Here is a 27,368-nt window from a genome sequence, read left to right on the forward strand (position 1 = left end):
TACTCTTTTCTCCTATTTTCCATCTCTTTGACTTTTTGTTTGACTTTCTGGGAAATTTCCTTTATCTTTAAATGCCTTTACTATTTTTTTCTGCTGTCATATATATTTTTTCATTTCTAAGGGCTGGCTTCAAATTTTTTATTGCATCCTATATTAGTTCACGAATGCAATATCTTCACTTATTCTGAAGAATTATGGTGTCTTTGAAATGTGCTTTTCCATATGCCATCTGTATTTTCGTTGAAGTCCTCTTTATCTGTTTACTTGTTTTGGTCTTTCTTTCATGTTGGCACTTTTTTCTGATGTCTGTGCCCATTACTCTCTGTGCTTGGGCGCTGCTTATTACTGACTGTATTCGCTATAGGACTGTTGCATGGATGAATGGATGACTAGCTGGCTTATTCTTTTGGAATCCGTAGGCTTGATTTGTTTCTTCAAAGAATCATCTTCCAATCTCCTGCCTAGAGTCAGAGGGGGGAGAAACCTGGGTGCCAGGGTCTTGGAGTTAGCTGGAAAGGGCAACTGCTAATTCCCATTGATAATCATACAGTCCATAGAAAATCATACAGTCACTAGTTGTCTAAACAGGCTGTCACCACACACCCACCTCTGTGCCTAGCATCCCCATGTCCAGGGCCTCTCTGGTTCAGTGTCTGAAGGGAACATAAATATTGCCCCCTGTGGAGACCTAGCTGTAAAAGTTCAGAATGAAGACAACTTGAGGGTCTAGCTGAAGTTTACATGCAGATTTTCAACCAACCTCTCTTTTCATGCTCCCACCTTAATCTCACCTTTCTTAATACCTGGTTCCTCCAATTACTGATTCTTTCTGATGTTGCTTTGGTGCCCAGATTTGACCTACATCCACTCCACTAGATGACTGAGATTCCTCCATCTGTTTCTGTCTTCATGTGTTATGATTTGGGATTATAGATACATCCTAGTTTTATTGAAAATAGTGACAGAGCTTTTGTTTTTTGTATTCTTTGCTTTTGGAGTGCTGTTGAGAGAAGGGGAAGAAATGTCTTCACACCACCATTTAAATCCCTAAGTCTCTGCCTTGGTTTTTAATATAACTGTAATTATATTTTTGGTTTCCTGTATCCTCTAAATTTTCTGCAATGAACACATATTACTTTAATAATAAAAAAAGCACACCCCCCCCCACACACACACACACAATGTTATTGAAGGCCTGGGACACTAGACCCTGCATCTTCCTTCTCTTGCTGAGCCAGTTGGGCTCCTGAAGCCCCCTTATCTTTCACCCCTCAGCTTCCTGACACCATGCAGCCACCTATGAGGCTTCAAGCATCTGCCAAAGAGTACCACACCCTCCTTGTCAAGGAGCACAATCCTGGTTTCCTCATCTCTGAGCCAGGGCTGGTTATGGAGTAGCCATATCAACCATGCATGACGTGGATCCCTTCATGCATTCTGAATGGTCATGCCTTCAAAACCACAACAGTTTTTATAAAAAGATAATTCAGAGTGTGTGTGTGGCATTTTGCCATGGCGTCTATTGATTTCTTCCCAATGGTGCCATTGCAGTCAACAGGGGGTGGGCATTATCTGGGATTTTTCCATGACTACTTCCTACAGACCAATATACTCCCTCCACTTGGACATACATGAGTGGCCCTTGGGAAGCCGGCACACGGCTTTCAAACACAATTGAACTTTACTGGCTCTACCAGATCTGAGGGAAATCAAGACCCTAAGTTCTAACCACTAATACCGCCCACCCCCCGCCTCCTCTCCCCCACCCCCACCCCACCCCGGCCAGGCCTCCACAAGTTCTGGACTCATGGGGCTAACAAGAACCCAGTGAGAAATCCCAAAGCTGCAGAAATAGCCCTTGTCCTTGAGCTCTCTGACGGGCTCCACCCTGGCCTGAGGACGTTGCTATTTCAGTTGTCCTGGTAAGCACAGGGATTCCAGGACATGGGGTCTAGCAATGCTCTTTTCTTCCTCCTCTACCACTAGGATCACAGCCTTTACAGACTGACCTACAAGTAGATTTTGCTGGGACTCCTATGAGAATTGATCCAGCTAATTACTAGTGAGGAAATTGCTCTCTAAATTTAACATGTCCATCATTCTCATCCAAAAGAGCAGCATTGATGTGGTGGGCTGAGACTTTGAGGTGATTTGTATTTAACCCAGCAAAAACTGCATGGGGCTTCACAGGTTTACTCGTTTACACCTCACAGCTTTACTCATTTCTCAGTCAATTTTGATTTTATTAAACTCAGCATTGTAAAAACCTCATAAAAGAACCCTCATCAATTCTCCCCTGCTGGACTCACACATTCCCGCTCTGGAAGAGCTGCTAAGAGAACGGGCAGAGATTTCTCCTGTCGTGTTGCCACTGGCATACCTTGTGTTCCCACTTGTGGATTTGTTTATCCCTACTCTCTTTTCCAAAAAGAGACGTGTGTGATTGTACTCACACATGGAAAGGTATCCTCTATTCAAGTCAAACTCTACTCGGGTCATTTCCTCCACCCTGAGCAGCCACCTGTCACCCCAGCGTGCCACTCTGACTAGGCCATCCCAAGAGGAGCCCACACGCATACGCACGAAGACAGAGATCCCTTTGGAGACTGGATATCACCTGTAATAATAATGCCACAGCCCAGCACCCTTTTTGTTGCTGTAGCGGTTGTGATCGTGTGTGTGTGTGTGTGTGTGTGTGTGTGTGTGTGCGCGCGCTCCTGAACAGATGAGGGGCCAGAAGCTCCCAAGCAGGTCTCAGCCAACAGCTCTTTTGAGCAGCGACTGGAAGACAGTCTCCATAGCGGCACGGAGGCTGGGCTCCTGCCTCCTTTCCTCCTGGGCCACCTCCCGTGCATTCGGAGGACAGGGCTGAGGTCTGGGCCAGCCCAGATTAAAGGGCTTCTCAGCAAATATGAGTCTTCAGTCCTCAGTCCTCACTGCCTCTGACCAGAGGTATGAGCCTGGGCAAAGTACACACTGCTAGGCACAGGTGGACAACCTGGGCCAGCCATGGTCCCTCTGTCACACTGTGGCAGCACCACAATGACCCAGCCCTGAGCAAAAAATCCAGAGCTTCTGAGGCCATTGGATTAATTCCTTTCAGAGATAATCAGGTTGTAGCCCAGGCCCTTTCTGGGGCCAGCCAGAGAGGGACAGACTCAGCCCATGATGGCTACATGGCTGTCATTTCCAACCCAAACCTAAGAGCCTGCCCTCCTGCCATCTCTATTCTCCAATTCCTCACATGCCCACTAGGTCCACAACCCAGACATGGCAGGGGAGGTTAGCATGATGGTGAGTCGAAAGGCGGCCATGAGAGACCTGGGCTGAGCTGGAACTGCAGCCACGTGCCAGCCTGAAGCCAGCCCTCTCTCCCATGGTCACTGCCAGCCAGAGCTCTCTGAAGCCGGATGGGACCCCCACAGGGCAAGGCAGCAAGTTCTTGGCCTGGTGCAGAAGGAGAAAACAAAACTGGCTCCACAGTCTCATCTCCACCTGCTCTGTGCCTTAGGAAGGCAAGGAGCCCAAGTCCCCAGGACAGTGGTATCAGCTGTTGGGGAAGCACCGTTGTCCAGGTGAGGCCTCGGGCCGGAAGCTGTGTTTGATCAGTGGGCTGGGGTAGTAGGTAGTTGTGTACACATTGGTCTGCTGCAATGGGTAGAAGCTGGCTTTGTCATCAGGAATCAGGTTATTCTTGTTCAGGGTCTGTGGGAGAAGGAAGGAACAAAAAAAGGGGGCAAGGGACAGACAGGGAAAGCAGACAGCCAGGTTAAGGAGATCAGGAGCCAGTCAATGAAAGGACATTCTAACTGCTGATGTAGTATCCTGTTCACAACACCTTCCCAAGTGCCCAGCCCAGTAAGCCCACCTTAGAGCCAGAACCATTGCACCCATCACCCTGCCCTCTGCCTCTATAGGAGGGCTCTCACCTTGAACTCCATAGGTGTGTACTTCTCATTCTTAGGGGTGCCCCCACCCTTGTAGTGCAGGTGGTTTGGTGTGGCAGGATGGACGAGTGTGGACTCCTGGGACTGGCGCTGGCAGTGCTGGCAGGACAGGTACACGGCCAAGGTCAGCAGCCCAGAGCCCAGGAAGCAGGAGACGCCCGTGGCTACCAGGTGAATGAGACTGAACCCTGGGAGAGGGAGAGGTAAGTGGTAAGGAAAGGGCCACTGTGCAGCAGAGAGCCTCCCAGCTGCCTCCCAATAGGAGGCTCAGAGACATAAAGGAAGAGCTTTGAGCCCAGAGCCAATGGAAGCAGGCAGGCTGGGCAGCCCCTCACCAGGGCCGCTCCCACAGGACCTCCTAGGGCCTGGGTCAGAGGCGAGCAGAGGATGTGGAGTTGGGTGACTTGTGACTTCTTGAGTATAGACTTGATGACTGCCTCCTAGATGGGGGCATGGATGAAACTGCCCAGAGCCCCCTCCACATGGTCTGAAGCAGTGGGGAACCTCCACAAGGTTTGTCTATCTGGAGTAGGAGGTGGAGAGGTTCCAAATTTCAAAGTAAGGTGGGCCTCCTCCTGGAAGAGGAGGGTAGGGGACAGTGTTATAAAGGTGTGGGGGCAGGTTCCTTTTACCTTCACAGCCGGTGGCCTCCTCCACACTGGAGGCAGGCAGGATCACTGCAGGAAGACAAGCAAAGAGGATGTTGGGGCAGGGAGGGGGGCAAGAAGGGTCCCCGTGGGTCAGCACTGAGCTGTGGGATAGGCCTGGGGCTACCTGCCTCCCACTCTGATGTTCTATCTTGCACCCCCACCCCCCAGGGCACATGCTTCAGAAAGGGAAGGAAGCTGGGGCTCAGTGGGAAATGGTGGTGAGAAGGGGCTGGCTGGAAGGCCTACCGGGAATCTCGCTGTAAGGGCAGGGGCGGCTCTGGCTGCTGTTGCCAGCACAGGTGCTGGGCCCTGGGACCAGGTCCTCACAGTGCCGACTGCGGGCTTGGACTCCATCCTCGGTGCATGCGCTCCACTCGGACCACAGTGACCAGCCTTCTGTGGGTTGTGGGTTGGGACAAGGTTAACTGCCCCAGCACCCTCTGGTGGGGACTGGAGAGCTCCGTGGTGCTCCCCAGCCCGGGCCGGTTGTACTCAGTACCTGGGCAGGCCTGCGTGGCACACAGTGCCTCCTCCGTGTGCAGCCCCAGGCAGATGTCCTCTCCTGGGGAGGGCGCGGGGCTGGTGCAGGACCGTGTGCGTTGATAGTGGCCACCACCGCAGGAGGCTGAGCAGGGGGACCAGGCGGTCCAGCAGGACCAGGAGCCCCGCACTACAAGGGGATAGGGTGTGTGAGGGGAGCTGCAGGTGCAGGCAGGACCCGGAGGCAGTCTTCTGCCCCTCCCCAGGCAAGGCCACTTCTGCCCTGGGCCACACAGACCTCAACACCGGCTCCACCCGACTCCCACAGTTCACTGTGGGGAGAAGCCCCTCCCTGTCGGGGGGGCGGCTCCCTGTCCCAGGCAGGCTGCAGAGGAGTCATCAAAAACCAACTCAAAACAAGCTCCTTATCAGGCTAACCCACTAGAGGAGAGAAAAAGAAATGACAGGAAGGTGAGGAAAGCTCTGCTCTGTGGGAGTGGCTGCTGAGTCCTTGCTCAGGACTATTGCTCTGAGGCCCCTGGACAGAGACGGCAGGGAGAAGAGGTCACCCGAGCATGAGCTGTGGCCTGGGAGCCTCCTCGATGGGGGTTCCCCGGGTGGAGGTTTCCCAGGATTACTTAGCACAGGGTTACCTGGACAAGCCTGGGGGTTGCAGTCCTGGTACTCGATGGCGTCCCCCACGCAGGGCAGGCCCCCGTTGCGGGGCTCGGGGTTCGTGCAGGTCCTCTTGCGGACGTGGAAGCCCAGCTCGCAGTCCCGGGAGCAGGACGACCAGGGGCCCCAGGAGGCCCAGCCCCCGCTCACCACGTGCTGGGCGGTGCCCCCGCTGCGCAGGAGATCCTCCACCAGGGCTGAGGGTGGAGGGACTGGCTTCAGCAACAGGGGCTTCTTCCGAACCTAACCGAGCCACCCAGAGCTCCGCCCCGGCCCCGGCCCCGCCCCTCGCTCTGCGCCGGGGAAGCTGGGAGGCAGGTGGGGAGGGTGGGATGGACGAGGGGCTGTACCGTCTGTATCACAGGTTCCCGAGCTGTCTGCCGGGCAGGTTCGGGTCTCCGTTCTCCTCCTGCCAAACTGCAGGCCGTGGGGGTCGGGCAGGGGCGCGCGGCACGTGAAGCGGAATCGCTGCTCCTGCCGCGCCCCGCCCTGGGTCACGTTCACGGGCAGCCATGGCGTCCAGGGCGTGTTGCGCCGCACTTCGGGGCAGCCCTCTGGGTTGCAGGTCTTGAATTCCTTGGGGAGAGAAGCTGGGGCTGTTTCATAGCCTTGCAGCCCCCAGGCCTGCCCCACGGTCCCGCCCGGCCCACCCTCCTGTAGGTTACAGATTCCGAGTCCAGCCCGGCCCTCACCACGCCGCAGCCGGGGCAGGAGTTGCCATTCTCGCAGGCCCGACGCCGCGACTGCACGCCGCCCCCACAGTTGCTGCTACACTTGCTCCAGGAGCCCCAGGATGCCCAGAAGATGGGTACTGGGCAGGGCGTGTTCTCATTGCAGAACCTGAGGGGCATGAAGGGAGGGGGTCAGCCCTCTGGGGAGCAAGCGCCCCCTTCCCTAGTAAGAGGCCCTGGGAGTGCAAACTAAGAAGGACGAGAGTCCACTGGATCACCTGGAAAACCCCAGCCCATTTCTACGAGGCCGGGAAAGCCTGGGACCTCAGGGCTAGCTTCTCAGAACCCCCCAGCACAGACTAGCTCACCGCTCCTCCCGGCTCTTGCCCACGCAGATGCGGCCCCCGTGGCGGGGAGCAGGGTTGCTGCAACTTCGCTGGCGGACCTGGAATCCTATCCCACAGGTCGTGCTGCACAGGGCCCACGACGACCACGTGGTCCACGCCCCGTTCCTGGCGGGGTCAGAGGGGACAGAGACAGATGACATCTGAGCCCTTGCTTCTCTGATCTAGTCTACTTCTGGGCAGATAGACTTGTTGTCAGGAAGTGGCAGACAGTGACTCAACCATCTGTCCATCCATCCATCCATCCATCCATCCTCAAACATGTGTTTGAGAGCCTTCTTGCATATATCAGACTGTGCTCAGGGCAAAGGGTACAGAGATAGGACCTGGGCTCTGCTCACAGGGATAAAAGGACACATTCTCTAGAAACGGCCCCTATCGCCTTTCCCATCTGCAACCTTTGTTTCAGCCTTCTTGGTTAGCTGATTCTTGCACTCAAACCCATGCTCCCTCTCCTGCTCTACACCCTCAAGTGCTTTGCTCCAACCTTAGACACCACTCACTCCCATCTACTTTGACTCCAATTTTCAAATGTTGGCTCTACCACTTACTGGCTGGAAAAGCCTGGGCAAGTGACTAAAACCTGTGTGCCTCATCATTCGCTTATCTTTAAAGTAAGGATAATGATTATATGCCTACCACCATCAGGTTCTTGCGACAGTTAAATTAATAAATGTATACAGAATTAAGTTATTTTACGAGTGTCCAGAATTGGGGGTTACTTGTGATAACCACTTCATGAGGTCCCCAAGTACTAGACAGTGTGCAGACACTTTATACACATCACCTCCTGTAACGCTCTCAACAACCCTTGGGGTGGGAGTGTTGACCTCACTTAGGGAAGCTCAGAGTGGTTCAGTGGCTCGGCCAAGGCCACACCTCCAGGCAGTGGCAATTCAGGACTGGCACCAGGCCTGCCTGCCTTACCACCATGCCATGCTGCCCCTCATGTCTGGGACAGTAAGGCTTATTAAGGCTAAGGCCTGTCCAGGAGTGACTCCCAAGTCTGTCCAGCCTTCCTCTTTGTATCAAGAGTTCTCACAAGGCAGAACTTCTCTCCCACTAAAGTGGAGGCTCCCCCAATGCTGATGTTTCCTGCCTCAGACTTTAGCTACCTGTCCAGTTGCCTGTAAAGCGCTGACGTGGTTTCCACCCTTTAGTGCAAACATCTGGCTAGGGACGCCCCACTCCAGGTTAAGACAGTAGCCATGCAAACCCTGTATCCACACATACCTGGAGCAGTTGGCAATGTGGATGGCTGGCCCCAGGCAGTCTCGGCCCCCACAGCGGGGTTGAGGGGTATCACAGGCTCGGGCCCGACACAAGCAAGAGCCTGAGTTGTCCCCATCTAAGTGCTCACACGGTTGCCACGGTGACCATGGGCCGAAGCCCCCATCCTGAGTCACATTCCGCACCTGCAGACACACATCAGAGGCGGGGGTCCAGTCACAGAAGGCAGGGGTAGGGAAGGCAGGAGGTCCTAGGGGGTGTGGGGATTCTGCTGGGGAGTCACAGCCTGAAATGGGGGGACAGGTCCTGGGTGGGGTGGGGGAGGACGAAGGGGTTCTCACAGGACACGCTGTGATGTTCTGGGTCCAGAGGCTCATGTTGGAGCTGTCCTCGAGGGTGCTGCAACGTTGCTGCTTCCCGTCCCAGCCACAGTACGGATCCCGAGCCCCCAGGCATGCCCTGTCAGACAGAGGCCCTGAGACTCAAGCCCACTGGCCTCCCAGCCTCACTGCATCCCAAGAATACACCTGGCCACTCCCCTCTGGGCACCTCTGTCCATCCAATTCCCCTCCACAATGACAAGTTCATTGAACACTTACTATTTGCCAGGCATCACTTTAAGTGCTTTACAAGCATGTAAGAATGTAATACAACACCCCAATAATGAAGGCACTGTTATTATCCTCCTGGAGTCTGCAGAGGCACTTTCCATTGGCCAGTGGGGCCAGGGGTGTCAAGGGCTAAAGGGCTATACTAAAGAGTCAAGGGGTTGCCCCTGTTGGTGTCTCCTTGAAGCTTCAGGGAGAGTCACCTGTCAGGCGAGTTCTTTATATTTAGTGAATTCAATAGACCGTGCCTCCAGACCAGGCTCCAGAGAAAAAAGAGGTTTTATGAGAGGCCTTACAGAGAAGAGGGTGGGGCTTCCCTTGTCAGCAGCGGAGGTCAAAGAAGACAATGCTGTCCCTTCTTCCAGCAACCCTTGACCTGCATATGGGAGGTGGGGCTTGGGGCTTTAGTGGGTGAGGGCCTTGCTGGAGCCCGGGAAGCATACTCTGGCCCACCTGGGAATGCAGAACATCATCTGTTGCTCAAGAATCTGTTTCCACTTTATTCACTCAAGCACAATTTGTGTAAATTGTATAGTATATAAGTACACTCTTATTTTCATCTAGGATCAATGGTTTGATTGGGGGATGTTTTGCCAGCAGAATGCATCAAATTAGACATTATGGGACTAAATACACGTGTAAGCATAGCCCCAGCAACCAGTGGTTTTCAGATTCTGCTCACGTGCTGACATTTGGACCAAATTGGCAGCTAGCAAACTCAACCAGTTAGAATTCAATAAAGCCCACTCCTGAGTGCATTTCCCCCAGCTCTCCGAAAGGGATACCAAACTCTAGAAGCAGCTGATACTGCACTTAATAAGCAACATACATTAAATTTTAAAAAAAGAACTAACCATGACTAGTGGTTATTAATAATAATAAAGATGCTATTTATCAAAAATATATGTCTGCCAATAGAGAAAATGACTAAGAGCAGCACATTTGAATCAGTTCACACAAGATCAAAGCAGAAGATTCAGGAGGAATGCAAGGCATCATTCTTTCATCTAGGGCCTAGCCAGTTCTAGAACCGTGGTTTCCAGTCTTAACTGCAAATTAAAATCTCCTGGGAATCTTTTAAAAACCTCAAGCAAGCAAACAAACAAACAAAAACCCTGCCTTTATCTGGGCCTTTGGACTGGAGTAGGCCCAGTCACTGGGAGCTTTTAAATACTCCCCAGGTGATTCTAATGAATAGCATGGCTGAGAACCGCTGTTTCAGGGCCACTTTTGTCAATGTTCCAAAGCCCAGACATAAAGTACCCTGTTTCTCCAACCCATCACGGAACAAGAAAGTAGCGAAGAAAAACCTCAGAGTAGATGCTAGCCCCAGCCCCCCCACCCCCACCCACCCACCCTGCACACCCCACCCTCTCTGTCTTAAGGATCCCTCACCCTCTCTGCCTCTCCTATTCCAAGGACACTCCTGCCCTGTTCTGTCTGGCCCTGGCTCTGGCTGCCTGGGGAGGTCTGCAAGGCTGCACTGAGACTAGTGCCTGAGCTCTCTTGTCTACATTCACTGCTTTAAGCCAAATGAAGTTCCAAAGCTTTCAGGGCATGGAAGAAAATGAAAGCTCCAAGCAGGGAAGAGTTAAACTGTGTCACTTACTGTAGGACTGGGTGGCAGTTTAGAATTGTGTGTTGTTGTTTTTTAAAAGCAACCATCAGACCAATAATGTATCACCATGTATTTTTTACTTCAATGTCTCAAGCAGCCATTATAGAAGGGAACAGGCTCATTCCATGGGCTCAGAGGGGGAACAGAGATGGATGGTGGAGGTGGCAAGCAGGCAGTTTCCAGCGCCAAGTACCAAGGCTCTAAATGGGAGCTGTCCAGGGTAGCAATGGTGTCCCAGGAGCTTGTGAGCAAGTGGCTGTTACTTAAGATGGCAGCAGAGGTGGGGAAGGTCAGGAAGAGACACTCTCAGAGCCTTCCTCCTGCGGGAGCTGAGGTAGAGGCCACGCCCCTCCAGTGCAGCCTGATTGGCATGCTGGAAGGAGGAAGGGGTGGGTCATGCATAAACACCTGCTTTATAGAGCCAAGTCAGCGTCATTCCCTGCTCCTGCTCTTGTGAGCCCTGGTCTCTCCCTGGCCAGGCTAGGGTTCTGGTTGTGCCCCACAGAACCTAGATTTCCCCGAGTGAAAGGAGAGGGCTGGACACAGCCCCCAGATTCTGGGCAGAGGAGGGGGGCCCCCAAAGGCGCTCGGCTTACCCACCCTCATCCTCCTGCCAGCTTTGAAAGGAATGAGGGGAAAAAAAAAACATGAAATGCCTATCCTAGGATAAAACTCTGTGACAACCCACCCATATTGCACAAATTCTGATGTACATTGTATGATAGACAGTTTGGCTTCCAGACTCTGAAGTGCACAGCTTGGTGGCTGCACGGGTTTACTCCGGCCAATTTATTAACTTTGCAATAATGAAACATCACATTTTCCATTTTTACATCCACCCAGAGGTTTATGGCAGGGTTTTCACTGAACACACAAATGGCCCTTATCCCAAACTCAGGAAGCCAAATAGGATGAAAGTTTCAGACTCCCAATTGACCTCTTTCTAACTTGCTGTTCCACCTGGCCATGCTATGCAACCTGCCTGTCCCTTCTCTGAAGCACTATGTGAGTGGAGACCTGTCCCAGCAACAGCTTTCTTCCTCTCTTCCACTACAGACCCCATTATTTCACATCTGACCAGAGCCACATTAGCTCATGCTGCCCGACCATCTGCCCTACGACAGTGCTGCCTGCCACTCTCTGATTGATCTTCATGAAACACCCATTCACTCTGTCACTCCCCTGCTCTAAGACCACTTCAGTGCCCACAGTCACAGGACTCAAATCAAAATTCTCCCTTGGCATTCTCAGTTGGCCTCAATCCACTTTCCAGCCCCATTCCGCACTCCTCTCCTGCACCAACCTCCTTTCAGGACAAATCAAGAAGGATCAGTCATCTGTGCAAGGCCAGTTGATGCCTTGGGCTGGGCGTGGCCCCTGGTGGAATATAAAAAATACTGGGACACTGAGTTTACCTTCAAAGCTTTACAACCTCTTAAAGAGCAAGGCACATGTGAAAAGTTTAACAGCAACACAAGGGTTAATGAACACAAGCAATGGGGGAAATGCCATCAGCAGGAGCCTGTGATTCACTGCCAAGAATTGCTATCTGTATTCAAGGTTGGAGACTGCAGACTCCAGAAAGCCCAGGAGGCTGGAGACCCCTGAATATATTTCTAGAGAGAAAAAGGAATAAGAACACTAGCTACCACTTATGACTCGCTGGATTGATGCTTCATGAGCATTACTCCCAATCCTTACAATGATCCAGCCCAAATTTAACAGGATTTGCTCCATCACTGTGTCACCCTATTTTCCCAATGAAAAAGCTGAAGCACAAAAGGTTAAAGAACTTGAAGATCAGATCAATAGTTGACAATGGAGCTGAGATGGTACCCGGGGCGTGTCCAATTCCAGCATGTGAGTCCCTCCCACCGCACCCCTGTCTCTCCCCACACATCAGATACAAGCCAAGATTTCTCTCCCCAGCCACACATTCAGAACTCCGAGGAAAATGAAAGCGTTCCAGACTTAGTTCCTCTTGCCTCGCTCCTCTCACACGGACAGCCCTGCAAAGGGCTCTGAGCACGGGAGGGCTGAGTGAATGTTTGGTGTTTTGTTGAGGGAGCCATGTGTTGGGGCTGAGGGCAGCTTCACTGCCTGCCCACTGTCACCCTCCCCCTTCCCCTGGCTGCCACATCAGAACTATCCGGCCTCTTCCCCTGCTCTCCAGGCCTCTGCCCGGCTCCCAGCACACCCTCCTGGGGCTGGAGGACAACCCTTGGCAGCAGGAGATCCATTTGTCTCCCAAAATCTCAAGGACAGATGGGCACAGCCAGGAGGTATCTGTGTTGCAAAGAGCACAGGAGCCCGTGTGGCTGTGGCTCTGCCAGCTAAAGGCCGTTCTTGATTAGCTCAGAAATGAAGAGCTGCAGTTTGGGGGAGGCTCGCGTGGTGGGAGTCTGAGCTATATCTCCATTTGGCTTTGGAATAAGCTTTTGTTTCCCCCCTTAAATGCCAGTGTCTCTGTTGCCAAATTTGTGAAGCCGCTTGAAGCTAAGGTATGGGGACCTGATCGGGGGCACAGCTGGGAAGGGTATACAGCTCCGCATGGTTCTTCACCTCCATCCCACCCCAGGCCGGCTTCTGTGTCTCTTCTAAGGAAGGAAGGAATAGGAGCAAAGATTGGGGGGAGGGGTGACTCAAAGCGCGTCTCCCATCTGCCCCCACCTCTCCCTGACAAGCACTGTGGTTTCACAGATAAAGACACTCTCTGAACAGAGGGGACAGAGAAGAAGTTAAGTGGGCTGTAACTATATGGGGCTGACAATAGGGATGACAACAGTGACAGTGATTTATGATGATTATCCCAATTAACCTTCACCAGAACCCTGCAGAGATTTTACGAGGAGGAAACCAGGGCTCAGAGAGGTTAAGTGACTGGTTCAAAGGCACACAGCTGGAGACTGTGCCAGGATGCCATGCGGGTCCAAACAGACCCCGAGAGCACGACGGGCGGGCGGGGATGAGCCCGAGGAGCCCCCCCGCCCCCCACGCTGGCTCGCTTACCTTTGGTTGCGGTAGGAGGCGCACCTCTCCAGCGGGACGCGCAGCACCCCGTCGCTCAGCCCCACGAAGAGCGCGCGGGCGCTGTGCAGGATGCGCAGGCTGCGCAGGGGCTCGCGGCGTCCGGGGGGCAGCACGTGCAGTTCCTCCAGGTAGCAGCCCCGGAGGCTGCGGCTTGCGGTGGAGAGGGCCTTCAGGATGGTGCCCGACTCTGGAAGGGTCAGGTGAGGGTGGCCTTAAAGGGCCGGGAACCTCACGGCCCTAGCCCTCGCCCCTCAACCTCCTCCCACTCCGCGCCCCGACCCCGCGGGCCGGCTCACCCGTGCCGATGTAGAGCACGTGGTAGAGCGTGTCCTTGGCTTGCACTAGGTCCACCACGAGGTGTGAGAAGCGCACACTGTCCTGGGTGACGCAGGGCTCGGGGGTCACCGGCTGCACCGCCTCACTCATCAGGAACAGACGCTGTGCGTCCTGCAGGCTGCGCTCCGTCAGGTTCTCATTGGGGCCCACCTCGGACAGGGTGCCGCACTGCGCGGGGAGGCGGGTCACCGGTGCGCAGCCACTGGGCTGCGCAATCCCTGACTCCCTCCTTCCTTAGTGTAACCCAGGCGGTCACTGGCACACTCTGGTTCTTCAGTCCTCCCCCACCCAGTCCCCTGCACCCCCTTCCAGGAAGCGATGCCTCTTTGGGAACTAAGGGAAACTGAGGCTGGGAAGGTGGGGCAGGAAGGACTTGCCAGGGCTGGGGAGGGGAGACTGATTGTATTGTCTAAAAAATGGATTATTTGAGTGCGGATAACAAGTGTCCTCTGATCTTATGCTGTGGCTCTAGGCGCCCCTCCCTCATGTTGTGTCAGCTCTGCCTTCCTCTCTCTTGTCCCTACCTGCTCAAGTTCATATGCCTTCCAAACCAAAACCGGCAGACTACCACCATTTAATGAGCACCTACTACATTCCAGGCACCACATCAGGTGCTTATCAACCCTCACACATATCTATGAGGCCAGTGGAATTGTCCCTGCATGCCAGATAAAGAAAAAGTGACGCAAGAAGGTTGAGCGACTTGCCCAAGGTCACACACAGAGAGAGGGGGGGTAGGTCTGGGTCAAGCTTGTTGGACCACAAAGCCTGAAGTCTCCCCCTGCTCGCTTCTGGCCTGGACAGGAAGTTGATGGACATTAAAGTCCACCATCTGTAGATTCCTTTGCCCCATGGCTCTTTCCCATTCCACCCAGGGCACCCAGTGCCCTTGAGAGGGTTAACTTGAAACGCAGGCAGATAGGGCAGGGGTCCAGTGGGAAACAAAGGCAGGTAAAACATAGGCAGGGGCAGGCATGGCATTTTGAGCAGCCTAACCATAGGAATCAACCAAGCAGAAATAATAAAATGTTTCTGGACTCAAAGCGGGAGGCATGGGAAAACAAGGGAGGGCCTGCAGTAAGCAAGATGTACTAACGCATAGAAACAGAAAAAGTTCAACACAGGAACAGAAAAACAACACAGAGAAACAGGGAAAGTTTAGATCCGTTGCTGGGAAAAACAATTGAGGAAATCAATCAGGTGATGACACACCCTCACCACTGCTGACATTGAAACCCTCCAGGCATTAGTACCCAGGCAGACGGCAAGCAAGCTTCAGCCAAAATCCCCAAATTCTGCCAGACAGAACATGTGTGCTCTCCTGGCCCGACCTCCCTACCTTCCTGGAAGAGGGGTCACATTTAGAGCTGGCTCAGACCATGATCCCTTGCTCTGTGACCCAACCGCTCTACCTTTCTTGTCCCACAGGCTTAGAGGTTACCACCCTCGTAGGGGACCACTGCAGACCCCCTCAGATGGGCGCAGATGAGCAGGGACAGGCTTGGGAGTCGGCTTGTGACTGGTAGTCTGGTGGAAGGCCATGTGTACAGAGAGGGGCAGAGAGGAGAAGCTGTACCTGGAAATTGGGGATGGGGTTGGCGATGGGGAGCCAGGCAGCCCTGGGGTTCTCCTGGTAGCGAAACGGGCCGTTGAAAGCCTGGGAGATGGCACTGAGGTTGAAGGCGCAGACAGCTGAAGCAGCAATGCTATTTCTGAAAGGCAAGAGTTGATGGGTTGCTGCCCCCGCATAGGCCTCAGCACTCTCCTTCAACCCCACAGCCAGCAGTCCAGGCACCACCTGGCACTGCTCCAAGGCTGACTGAACACCTACGACGAGCCTGGTGCCTCCTACATGCTGGGGGGTTACAGAGGAGGAAACGTGGTCCTTATGCTCTGGGAAACCTCTGGGAAACAAAGGCCACTGATGAGAGCCCTGGTGGGTTTCTCCGTGCTACCGCCTCATCCCCTTCCCTTCTCCCGTGGGAGGGTCAAATAAACTCAGCGTTTTCATTTTATCCATGGCCACTATAGGAAATATCCTATATAATAAAGAGCTAATATGCTAATTAGACTGAACAGCAGACTGACCTTCTGGAATGACCTCCAGAACGACCAGTGGGCGGGGGGCATGGGGCAGGGCCGAGGGGCAGGGCTGAGGCAGCCGGGGCTGTGAGGGCCAAGCACCTTGCAAGAATTTCATGCATTGGGCCTCTAGTATTTTATATTACAACTTAGTATAACGCACACATATATGCACACACACATATGCAATGAAGTTTTATGAAATAATACTTACCCTTATTAAATATATTATACTCTGATATTTTTATTCCAGTCTATTCTGTGTTATTTATTTATTTATTTTAAAAGCAGGTTACCAAACCACTGATATACTGCAGCCCACAACATCCTGAGCCAAATGACCTCTAAGACCCCTTTCAGTCACAGAGTCTCAGGTTTCTATGAGTCTGATGTGAACAGTTCAGAGATGATATCACTACACCAAGTGATTCCAGTTCCGTTCTCTGCATTTAGTTCTCTCTCAAATGTGTCCATTTCTGCCTGGTCTCCGCCGCCATCATCTCCCCTGGATGCTGCCCTGGGCCTGCCGCTGCCTCGTCTCCTGTAATCCATTCTCCACTCAGCTGCCAGAGTGTGTGCTTCAAAATGCACATCCCAGCTAGTATCTGGCCTGCTTCAAGTCCTTCAATAATTTATTGCTCTTAGGATAAATATCAAAACCAGTAAAACTGTCTACAAGGCCTGCAGGACATAATCCTCCCTCTCCCAGCCCTTCTGCCTCCTCCTGTCTTTTTCCTCCTCTCCCTCCAGGGTCTTGACACTCTGGTCTGGCTCCGTTCCTCAAACATTTCTTCCTACCCAAAAGCTTTGCATGTGTGGTTCCCTTGGGCTAGGCTGCTCCTCTCCCCTAGTTAATTCTTATTTATCCTGTGGGCGTCACTTCCTACAGGAAGTCTCCCCTGATCACCATCCTTCTATATGTTTAGAGGTTTCCCTGTGCACTCACTACCCTTTCCCTTTGTAGCATTTACCACGATTAAAATGGTGAGATATTAATATCACAGCTACTGATAACCACCCTCTCTAGAAGGTAAGCTCCTTAAGGTCTGCTCTTGCTTTGCTGGGTAGGGTTAGCAAGGCCATGGAGTCCTGAGGCTGGAAGGGACTGTAAGACCCTCTCTGAGTCTCCCCAATAGGCTGTTGCCGGACCCTTCTGGAGCTGCCATCCCCTCCTTCAAGGCAGCTGTTTCTCTCTTATCACCACAACTTCTTCATGAAGCCACAACCCAGCTCCTTTTATTTCTTCATATCTGGCCTAGCCTGGCCTTTATGGCAACTCAGAATACATGCTGACCACGGCAGGGCAGCAAGTCACTAAATCCTCAGAGGACCCGGTGCAGAAGGCACAACAGTTCCCATTGCACAGAAAGAGAAACAAGACTCAGAGAGGAACTTCCCCAAGCCCACCAGGCTGTGAGGCCAGACCAGCGCCTGTCCAGGCATCCCAGGGAAGGGGTGGCGGAGGCAGGGACTCACACGTTGGTGGTGAAGACCCCGTAGATGAGGTCCTGCTCGGGCAGGTGGAAGGCACTCTGCAGCTCGTTGTAGTAGAAGGGGACCTCGCCCGGACGGGAGCAGTTGAGCCGGGCCTTCATGAACGTGGTCCACGTGTCCTCCAGCAGGAAGCGGCCCCCCACGTCGTTCTTGCACACGCGGGCCACCCGCGAGTACACGGTGCGCCCGCAGTCATGCTCCACTGCGTTCTCTCGCAGGAAGAAGTACGCAAACAGCCCAATATCATAGGCTGCCACAAAGTTAGGCTCTGGGGGCAGAAGAGGAACAAGGTTTGGGTCAGGCCAGCAGGGAGGAAGGGGGGCGGAGTCGGGAGTAGTCGCCTACTTCCGTTTTCCCAGGTGGGCGTGACACCCTCTGACAGCCTGGCGACCTGGAGGTTCTAACTAACCCTGCTCCCACCTCCAATGCAAAGGGCAGTTGTAATAATAGCTAACATGCATTACTGGGCACATAATAGTACCCAGTACTATTATGTACCAGGCACTATTATGAGTACTTTATATGCATCAGCCATTTAACCCTCTTAACCACCTAGGAGGTTAGCACTATGATCAGCCCCAGGTCATAGATGAGAACACTGTGGCACAGAAAGGTCAATACTTGCTCAAGGTCACACAGCTAGTTAGTGGAGAAGCAGGGATTCAACTCCAAGGGACAGGAAACTCATGCTACCCTCCCCAGTCACTTTCCCCCCATAATCCAGCCTCCAAATCAATTCCCAACTCTTCCTTTCTCCTCACAGCCTACCCCTCATCTGCCCTGGGTGCTCAGGGCATCTGCGATTCCAGCCAGAGTCCATCTCCTTGGGCAAACATGCACCCTACTCTGGGCCCCTTGATGAAGCCAGTGCGAGACCTTTCAGAGGTTGGGCAGGGAGGAGGTCTAATGGGGGTCAGGGTGGGCTGGGGGAACCCCACCATTGGGGCTGTGTCTCCTTACCATTGAGCCACTTGGAGTTATACTGAGCAGTGCGAAGGGGCGGCCCACTGCCCAGGCTCCGGTAGATGGCAGGGTCCCGACCTGAGAAGTCGATGACTGTGGCTGCGTAGAGCTCCCCCTGGGAGGAGATGACAGCTGTGGAGTTGTGGCGAGGGTCGTAGGGGCAGCGGGCCACGCCATTGATCTTCTCCATCGTCCGGCTGAGGTTCCCCACCTGGGATGGCGGGGAGATGGGGCACTTTCCCCTGAGATCCAAGGGCTGCCTGTTTTCCCACCTCAGAGTTTATTTCTTCCTGGGCCCCTGGTCTCTGTGAGCCTCTCCCTCCCAGCCTCCCCCTCAATGCCCACCCCACAGTCCCTCTGCAGAAGCAGCCCTCATGGAGGGGAAGGTTGTGTCAGGAGCTCCGCCTGCCTCTGGCCCCTGTGCAGTCAGGTACACCGAGAAAACACAGCAGGCCTAGTAAAATGTGAATTTCGATGAGCAACAAATAATTTTTTAGTATAAGTATGTCCCAAATCTTTTTATTTATTTATTTCAAAGAGGAAGGGAGAGGGAGAGGGAGGTAGAAACATCAATGATGAGAGCAAATCATTGACCGGTTGCCTCCTGCATGCCCCCTACTGGGGATCAAGTCCACAATTTGGGCATGTGCCCTGACCAGGAATTGAATCATGACCTCCTGGTTCATAGGTTGACACTCAACCACTGAGCCATGCCATCTGGGCAGTATGGCCCAAATCTTTCATGGCACATACTTAGGCTAAAACATAATTTGTTGTTTATCAGAAATTAAATCTAACTGGGCATCCTTTCTTGTTTTGGGGTTTGTGGTTTGCTAAATTTGGCACCCCTATTCCAAGTCTATGTGCCTGGGCGGGAGAATCTGCCATGTCCATTTCTGACTGCCCCTCCCCACCCCCCGAGCGGTCCCCACCTGCCTGCTGGAGCACATGGGGGAGAAGGCGTTGGTCCCACACAGGAACACCTTCCGGCCAGTGACAATCAGGACGCGCACGTAGTTCTGACACTCCTCCTAAAGCAAGAAGGGGAGGTGATAAAGGGACAGCTCTCCAGGCTCTGGATGTCTTCTCCTCTCAGCACTGCACCACAGATACGTAAAAGCACTGCCCTGTGTCCCAGCTCACCCTGATCTGAAGTTCAGGTCGCAGTGTGGGTGTCCTCTGCCCCTCTATCTCCCTCCCCGGCTGTCTTACTGCATCACTGCCCACTCAAATGCTCAGGGCTGACCTCACCTGCCCAGGAGCCCCCAGTGCATCCAGTCTGGGCCTGTGCAAGGTGGCCTTGTGCCCACAGCATGCCTGTCCATCCCGAAACCACCAGCCTCCTACTGGCCCCAGCCAGGATCCGGGACCAGTAAGGCCACATACCTCCGTCTTCCCTTTGCTTTGGCAGGAGCGGCGCGTGTCCTCGTTGGAGGCCCACTCTGTGGCCTGTGGGGGGAGGACACAGACATCACACAGCTGTTCCACTCGCCGCCAGGGCAGGCAGCTGTCAGGTCTGGGTGGACAGGAAGCTGGGAATGGGTCAGGGACAGCCTGCAGGGTAAGGGTTCCTCTCACTATATCCACGGGGACCCAGTGGGCTGCAGACCTCAGTACCCACTCTTTAAGGAGTGACCATCCCCTCAGCCCAACACCCTCCGCACCTGCTAGGGTCTGGGGAGGTGGAAGTACCAGCTTCCTCAGCTGCATCCCCTGCAGCTCCATCCTAGGACCTCCCGGAGCCTTGCTCCCCGGGGCAGCAAGAGCTGGAAGTGGTCCACCTTCAGGACCACCCCAGGCCTGAGTGGGCAACGGGAAACGTGCTTCCCTCATGTACCACATGTCCCTCAATGAGTGGGAGGCAAGGAAGGCTAGATTCTGTAAACCTCAGAGATCTGTTTAATTTCCCCACTACAACCCTGCAAAGTGCTTTTTTGTTGTTTTTAGATGAAGAAACTCACATTCTGTGTGACTTGCTGCTGCTATAGAGTAGAGCTGGGATTGGGACCCACATTCCAGATTCAAGGGCTCTGTGTGTGTGTCTTTATCCCACCATCTCCAGAACTCAGGACTTCCACTCTCCCCACTGCTCTCCCTGCCCCAGCTCTGAGCTGTCTGCATCCCTTCTTGCTCTCCTTTAGCATCCAGCATGCTCTATCATGAGGCAACGTGCCCGGGGACACAGCTTTCACTCAGGGACCCAGAGGACACTGTCATGTTCCCAAGTGCCCATGGCCTGGGAGGGGCTGTTCCCCTCCCCGCTTTATCTATTCTGTCTCTACTCTCAGCCAGTCCCTCCTGGCCTCCGAAGAGCATCTGGAAGGAGAAGTGATACCTTTCAGGTCCAGGCAATGTCAACAGCCCTGGTGTGTGGCTCTTTAGAGATTTCTGGGTCACATGTATAAATATGAACTGCCTACCTGTCCCTGGAGCAGGACCCCTGAGCAAGCAGCTCTCCCACCCAAACGAGGACAATAAAAGAACCCCTCTTCTTATTTCTAACAAAGCTCCTTCTAGCTGTGCAGTCACTGCCTGCTAGGGTCTAGGGGCCCGGGGGTGAGAGGGCAAGAAGGGTGCCTGGAGGGGGGGCAGGGGTGCTCTCTGATTTTCAGATTGCAGCCTCCCACAGGCCTGAGGTGATTGCTTTGTGGGGCCGAGGGAGGGCTGACTTCCTGGATTTAGGAGCGGTGACAAGTTTGGTCATGCCTCCATCAGACCCGGGAGCAGGCTGGGCTCATCCTGCCAGGCCAGGGGCTCAGGGGAAGGTCAAATGACCCCTGGCATCTAGCCACATTGCTGTGGGGTTCATTTGGACAGAAACCAGGGAGCCACTGTCATCCTCAGGGCCCCAGCAGCTCCCAGGCTAAGCCCAGTGTGAGAAGGAAAGAGGGGCATAGACAAGAAACCTCAGGGCTTTGTGGGTAGAAATGCGCAGTGACTCACAAACATTGCTCATGTCCAGGCCTAAAGCTCCGGAACGCGGATGGCTGCGGAGGACTGTGTGGGCAAAGGGCCTCGCTGGGGCCTTGGGACTCCTCAGCACAGGGACACTTTGAAGGGGTCAGGCTTGTTCCCAAGGAGGTGGGAATCTCACTGGGTGGGGTCAGGTGTGTTCAGTCAAAAGGAGTTAAAGTCACCCTGGGCTGAAACCGGTTTGGCTCAGTGGATAGAGCGTTGGCCTGCGGACTGAAAGGTCCCAGGTTCGATTCCGGTCAAGGGCATGTACCTGGGTTGCGGGCACATCCCCAGTAGGAGATGTGCAGGAGGCAGCTGATCGATGTTTCTAACTATCTCTTTCCCTTCCTCTCTGTAAAAAATCAATAAAATATATTTTTTTAAAAAATAAAGTCACCCTGGGCTGAACCCCAGGACAAGCACTGTGCCAGGCACTTGCCACACCTTCTCTCTTGATCCTCAGCACAGCCAGTGAAACACGCAGCCCTTTGCTCATTTTACAGGTGAGGAAAATGAAGCTCAGAGAAGTGGAGCCATATGCCCAAGGTCACAAAGCCAGTAGGCAACAAACCCAACGTGCCAACTCAGACGAGACCAGCGCTCAGTTCTCTCTGCTGCATCCTACAGCCTCTCACAGCAAATAGATTTCTCAAACCAAAAGCGAGAGCAGATGGCCTGCAAAGAATATGTATATTTATAATGATAACAGCATAAAATGGGCTTGAGTCATTTATTTTATTTAAAAATTATTTTTATCAAAGTAATGATGCACAGAGTTGAAAAAGTTAGGTAGTATGAAAAAATTATTTAAATAAGCTCAAGTAGCCTACTCCTCTCATACCCCAGCCCCATTTCTCAAGGTCAACTACTTTCAACTATTCCTCTGTGTGTGTTTAATTCAGTTTCTGAAAAATATGTGTCAACCTCAGACTCATCTTCTGACTTCTGCTATGGAGGTGAGGATTTCCCCTGCCTACTCATCCCCATCTCTCCTACCTCACAGCACACATTCATTTCACCCTCCCCATCTTCCCATTACAGTTCTGTAACATTAATTCTTTAATCTTTGAATGTGATAGTAATTTAATTAAAAATCAACATTAGTATTTAATTAGTATTGTAAATATGTAAAAATTGTTCACTACTACCAACTTAATACCCCAGGTTGCATCATTGATTGTAATATGAACCACTAAGAAAGAATATTTGCTGCCAAACCTTTATTACTTAAAGTTTTAATGTAAATTTATTGACAGTGCTCTTATTTAGACATTTAAAATCGTATACCGGTATTGTATACAAAAAAGAAAAATGTAAGCAGAACTGAGTATCCTTAAATCTTCTCTGAATTCATAGTTCATCTCGTCTGAATCACTTTTCTATTCCATTGTCAGCGCTCATTTTTTGTTGCTGTTGTTTGCTTGTCTTGGCATATCATTCTTTGAACTACCCAGGGTATCAGTGATACAGCAATTCTTAAAGAATGTTCCACTCTGTTCTCCAGAGTTTTCTTCCAAGCTATTGATCCCATCCTGCAAGATTGGATGCTGGCACTTTCTTGGTCTTACCAGAAGGTGCTCGAAGAAGGTCCTCTGACAAAGCAGAACTCCTATTCCCTCCTCACATCATCTGAAAATGGTTTGTGGACTAAAATGTCAACGGGTTGGTGTTGTAGAATTGGAATACGGGAATGATGACCAGGTTCAAGCACAGGCAATGACAGCTCCACCAGAACTGCTGTCTGGCCACAGCGACTGTAGGATGCCTTCGACGGAAAGACGTGGCCTGATTTCAGACTCTTTAAAAATGTGAAAACGTGCATCTGAGAATCAAGGAAATTTGCCTATTCTGATGAGATTTCCTTTCTTGATCAACTTTTTGTTTTTCCTGAATGGAATAATTATCTTGGATAATTTTCTTCATTTGCTTGTTTTGCAAATTACTAATTTTCCCCAGGGGCTCAACAGGTGTTACAAACCCCTCTCGATGTTGTTGGCTAACTGCACACACAAATGGTTCAGATAATCTCTGAGTCCCCATCCTCTTCCTCCTGCCTGAGTGTGGACAGAAGCCTCCTGCATGCCTGTTCACCGGGGACTTACCTTCCCTCCTTTCCTGCTTGCTGAATCCCATGTTTCCCTCTTTCTTGATTTACATGCTTATTTTGGTGGAGCACATCTCCAGTATCTTCCTAAGGAAAGGAACATGGTAGATCAATTTTTAAAAACTCTTGCATGTCTGATTCAACCTATCTTCATACTTGATTGACAGTTTTGATACAGATTTTTAGGCTGAAAATATTTTTTCACTCAGAATTTCCAAAGCATTTATTCCTCCATTGTCTTCTAGAATCGAGGATTGCTATTCTGAAGTCTGGTGTGAGTCTCATTCCCCATCTTTGGTAGTGAGCATTTTCTTTAGGCTCTGGGAGCTTTCAGGGTCTTCTCTTTGATAACCGAATCCTGAATTTCACACGGATGATGTGCCTTAGTGCAGGTCTCTTTTGGGAACTCAGTCAACTCTTTCAGTGTAATGGCTCATCCTCTGTTTTGGCAAATATTCTCATGTTATTTTGTCCTTAATTTCTTCCTCACCTTTTTCTCTGTTCTCTTTCTCTGTAACTCTTATTAATCCAATGCACTGTTGGTCTTTGTATATTTCTCACCTAGTTTTCTGTTATTTCTCTCCTGTTTTTCATTTCTTGTTTTATTGTTGTTCTAATTTCTGGGAGATTTTTCTTCAATGTTATCTTCTAAATTCAAATTTTATTTCCACAAGCATATTTTTTTTTAAATATATTTTATTGATTTTTTACAGAGAGGAAGGGAGAGAGATAGAGAGTTAGAAACATCGATGAGAGAGAAACATCGATCAGCTGCCTCCTGCACATCCCCCACTGGGGATGTGCCCGCAACCCAGGCACATGCCCTTGACCGGAATCGAACCTGGGACCTTCCAGTCCACAGGCTGATGCTCTATCCACTGAGCCAAACCGGTTTTGGCCACAAGCATATTTTTAATGTCCATATTTTTAACTTATTGTTTTATGTAACAAGATATATTTTTATATCTCAGAAGAGTCTAATTATTTTTCCTAATTAATTTTTAATGTTTTCTTTTAGTTCTTGCATTGACCCTGTTTCTGACAGCTTCCTTCACTCAGTTTTCTTGTTTGTTTTGATCCTTCTCTTTCACTGAGGCTTTCCTCAAATGTCTGGGGATTTTTGACTATTTGTTTATATTGGAAAATGAATCTCTAACCATTTCCCACTGAAAGGAACAAAAACTTCTTGGAGCAATGGCTTATTCCAGATCTGGGTTTAGGGAATGTGCAAGGTGAGCCTCAAACATTTCCTTTATCAATAGCAAGGATGCAATCACAGGTGATTGGCATCATCATGTCAAAGGACCAAGGAGCCAACTTGAAGCAGCCCCTTAGTGACAAAAGATGGGATAGTCATGCAATGGATAGATAATGTTTAAAGCCAGGAGTCTGTAAAAATAATAACAAAAGAATACAATTAATTGATTACCATTGACAGATACTACCAACTGGTAAATAAAGATAGAGTATCAAACATTTATTCTGCTTTTCCTATATGACTATTGTTGGGTAACCAAATAGTAGATGAAGGGAAGTATCTCTTTGCAGAAGTAGTCCAGCTAATACATTATAATGCCAAAGGAATTAATGGATCCAGGAAACAATCATCAGTAATTGCTAATATATATATAAAAAAAGCTCATCCTCTAGAGAAAATCATATACTAATCTTTAAAGATACTCAATAACACCTATAAAGTAATCTTGCGGGGATCTAAATGGAATAAAGTCTTTAGCTCTAACAATCAATTTACAAATGATACAGAGGACAGGAGAACATGTTAAGTTATGCTTGGATTGCAATCAGCAAAATCCAGACTGTGGGAAACTCTGTAGGGCACATGACCAGGTTTATTCAATGAATAAATTGCACAAAGAGAGGAAGAGGAGAAACATTGTTCGAGCCTCAAACCCTATCAGTGTCCTCCCCTTTCCTGGAGTCTCCAAATGTGGAGCCTCAACAGTTGGGTCTTTAGAGAAAGGGCCTTAGTCTTTCTTTGTTGGGGGAGGGGTAAAATGGCTGTGTGGGATGGGACAGATGTGGGTTCCAACCTCTCAATTTAGAGAATTTCAACCATTCCCCTCTTTTAGGCTTGCACCTCATCCTCACAAGTCCACAATATCTGACACCTGATTTCTGAGCCTTCTAGGAGTCTGCCATATCCCCTCTGTAAACTCTTCTGATAAATCAGTTGCGATTGCTCCATCCACTCTCCATCTCTGCAGAATGCAGTTAATCTCTTGTCCACTGACATCTCTTTTGTCCTGTCATGGTGCATCTGTGCCTTTAACATCTGTCACTGTCCTCTCGTGGAGTTTTATGAAGGAGTCCAGATAGACATGAATGATCCATCTGCCACACATAGTGCTTTAAACTAGGACTGTCCTGGAAATTCCAGGATGGTGATCTCCAGTAGCAGAATAACTGCATGGTTTTCAGCCACGAGAGAGCAGGCGAGGCAGCCAGGAACTGGGTAATCTCCTTGCAAACTCAGCAACTCCCCTGGACACGAGAGACAGTGGCTGAACATTAAGACATCTTCTGAGTACTCAGCAGAGTTTAGATTTCAAACAACTCTAGAGCTGCCAGACTAGCTCGGAGAATGTGGAAGTAACTAGGCGAGAGCTCAGAATCAGCCTCACCGCGTGCCCAGGCCCAGACCGGACCCAGCCCCGGATGCGTTCCGATGCGTCTGTGCATTTCAGTCCTCATTTCTGCACTTGCAGGACACCTGGCAGCCTGCGCTTAGAAAGCCATTGCCACTAGACCTCCAGCCATGCCATGCTCTCGTCTCATCACTCCTCTCCTAATTGCCAAACCCAACTTAGCTCATCACACAGCTGCCCCTGACCCTGCCGACCACGTGCCACCTTTCCTTTCCCAGGCCAGTTTATTAAGTTACACTGATAAATAACATCACAGGTGAGCTGATTTGATTTCTCTGCTCCCTTCGAAAGCGCGCGCGCGTGTGTGTGTGTGTGTGTGTGTGTGTGTGTGTGTGTGTGTGTGTCCCTCCCACCCACGCCCCTCCATTCAGTGCTTGGAGACTGGGGTATTTCGATTTGTCTTAAGGAGCAGTAGTTTACATAAACTGTTTCATAAGGGGTAGGCACTCAAACATCCTTTTAATGGACACTGGTTTGCATGAACTGTTTGCACTTAGATTTTTTTAAGGGATATTAATTATTTAAACTACTGATAAAGCACTGAGTTTTAAAGTTTGGTTAAAGCATGCCCTGGGGTCATACGGAAGGAGCAGTGGGCTGTAATGGAGAGTTACGTTACAGCCATGCGGACCCCAGGCAGTTGGAGAGTCAAGGAAGCTGGGCCGGGGTAGGAGTGCAGCTCATTGTTAGCACTTGTTTGCTGTGAGCCACCTGTGGTAGCAGATTTGGGGACTGAACATTTACAAGCAGGGACCTGAAGCCTCCTTGGGCTGGGCTGTGGCAGGGAACTGGCTCGCTGGAGTTGGGAATTTCTCATTAGGCCTGGTGGCCAGGGGCTGAGGTCTGCTGCCAGCCTATTTGAGGGAACACTACAACCACTCACTCCAAACTCTCCCATTCTCTCTGCCTTGTGACCAGATGGTGCCCCCTATGGTGTGGACATGGACATGCAATGTAACTTTTTTTCTTTTTAGTTTCATTGGGAAGAATTTAGTCTGAATTCCAGAGATCAGGCTCCAAAGAGACAACCTAAAAAGATGGTAAACTAATTCCTAGTGTACTTGGGGCTGGTTGGCAGAGTCCTTCAGAAAGCCCCCCGAAGCTGAGCCTGCCCTCAGCATAAGTTATGGGCTCGCCCAAGATATCTTCCTATGGCTGAGATCAACATGGAGTTGGGTGAACCAAACCCCAGGCCTGGTCATCAACCCGGAGTGTCTAACATCTGATAAGACCCAGAAATGGGCATCAGCTTCAAGGACACCTGGGGAAGCCAAACCAGTTGGGCAGCACCTACAGAAAAAGCCTCCTTGACATCCTGGAGCAGCGGCTCCTAAATTTGGCTGCACCTTGAGCTTTTACAAATCCCAGTGCCCGGCTGGACCCCAGACCAAGTAAATGAGTCTCTGAGGGTGGGACCCAGGCATCACTGTTTTCTAAAGCTCCTCTGGTGATTCC

The 27,368-nt window shown here is 51.2% G+C and overlaps 1 protein-coding gene across 1 annotated transcript in view; it reads right to left on the bottom strand.

Moving 5' to 3' along the window:
* Window positions 1-1,782: 1,782 nt before the first annotated feature.
* The window catches only part of SEMA5B (semaphorin 5B), a 115,691-nt gene continuing 90,105 nt past the window's right edge, over window positions 1,783-27,368 (bottom strand). Inside the window, exons 5-22 of the mRNA XM_036351839.1 lie at window positions 19,575-19,637; window positions 19,121-19,219; window positions 18,186-18,399; window positions 17,208-17,493; window positions 15,226-15,361; window positions 13,610-13,817; window positions 13,293-13,500; window positions 8,399-8,516; window positions 8,061-8,242; window positions 6,792-6,935; window positions 6,445-6,592; window positions 6,103-6,328; window positions 5,731-5,949; window positions 5,097-5,267; window positions 4,844-4,993; window positions 4,580-4,624; window positions 3,930-4,135; window positions 1,783-3,705 (exon numbers count right to left, since the gene is read on the bottom strand). Coding sequence (XP_036207732.1) covers window positions 3,547-3,705; window positions 3,930-4,135; window positions 4,580-4,624; window positions 4,844-4,993; window positions 5,097-5,267; window positions 5,731-5,949; window positions 6,103-6,328; window positions 6,445-6,592; window positions 6,792-6,935; window positions 8,061-8,242; window positions 8,399-8,516; window positions 13,293-13,500; window positions 13,610-13,817; window positions 15,226-15,361; window positions 17,208-17,493; window positions 18,186-18,399; window positions 19,121-19,219; window positions 19,575-19,637 — 2,982 coding nt within the window. The 3' untranslated portion in view covers window positions 1,783-3,546. The remainder of the gene's footprint in view (window positions 3,706-3,929; window positions 4,136-4,579; window positions 4,625-4,843; window positions 4,994-5,096; window positions 5,268-5,730; window positions 5,950-6,102; window positions 6,329-6,444; window positions 6,593-6,791; window positions 6,936-8,060; window positions 8,243-8,398; window positions 8,517-13,292; window positions 13,501-13,609; window positions 13,818-15,225; window positions 15,362-17,207; window positions 17,494-18,185; window positions 18,400-19,120; window positions 19,220-19,574; window positions 19,638-27,368) is intronic.

This window comes from Myotis myotis, unplaced genomic scaffold (genome assembly GCF_014108235.1).
Source record: "Myotis myotis isolate mMyoMyo1 unplaced genomic scaffold, mMyoMyo1.p scaffold_m19_p_2, whole genome shotgun sequence".
Classification (NCBI taxonomy): Eukaryota; Metazoa; Chordata; class Mammalia; order Chiroptera; family Vespertilionidae; genus Myotis; species Myotis myotis.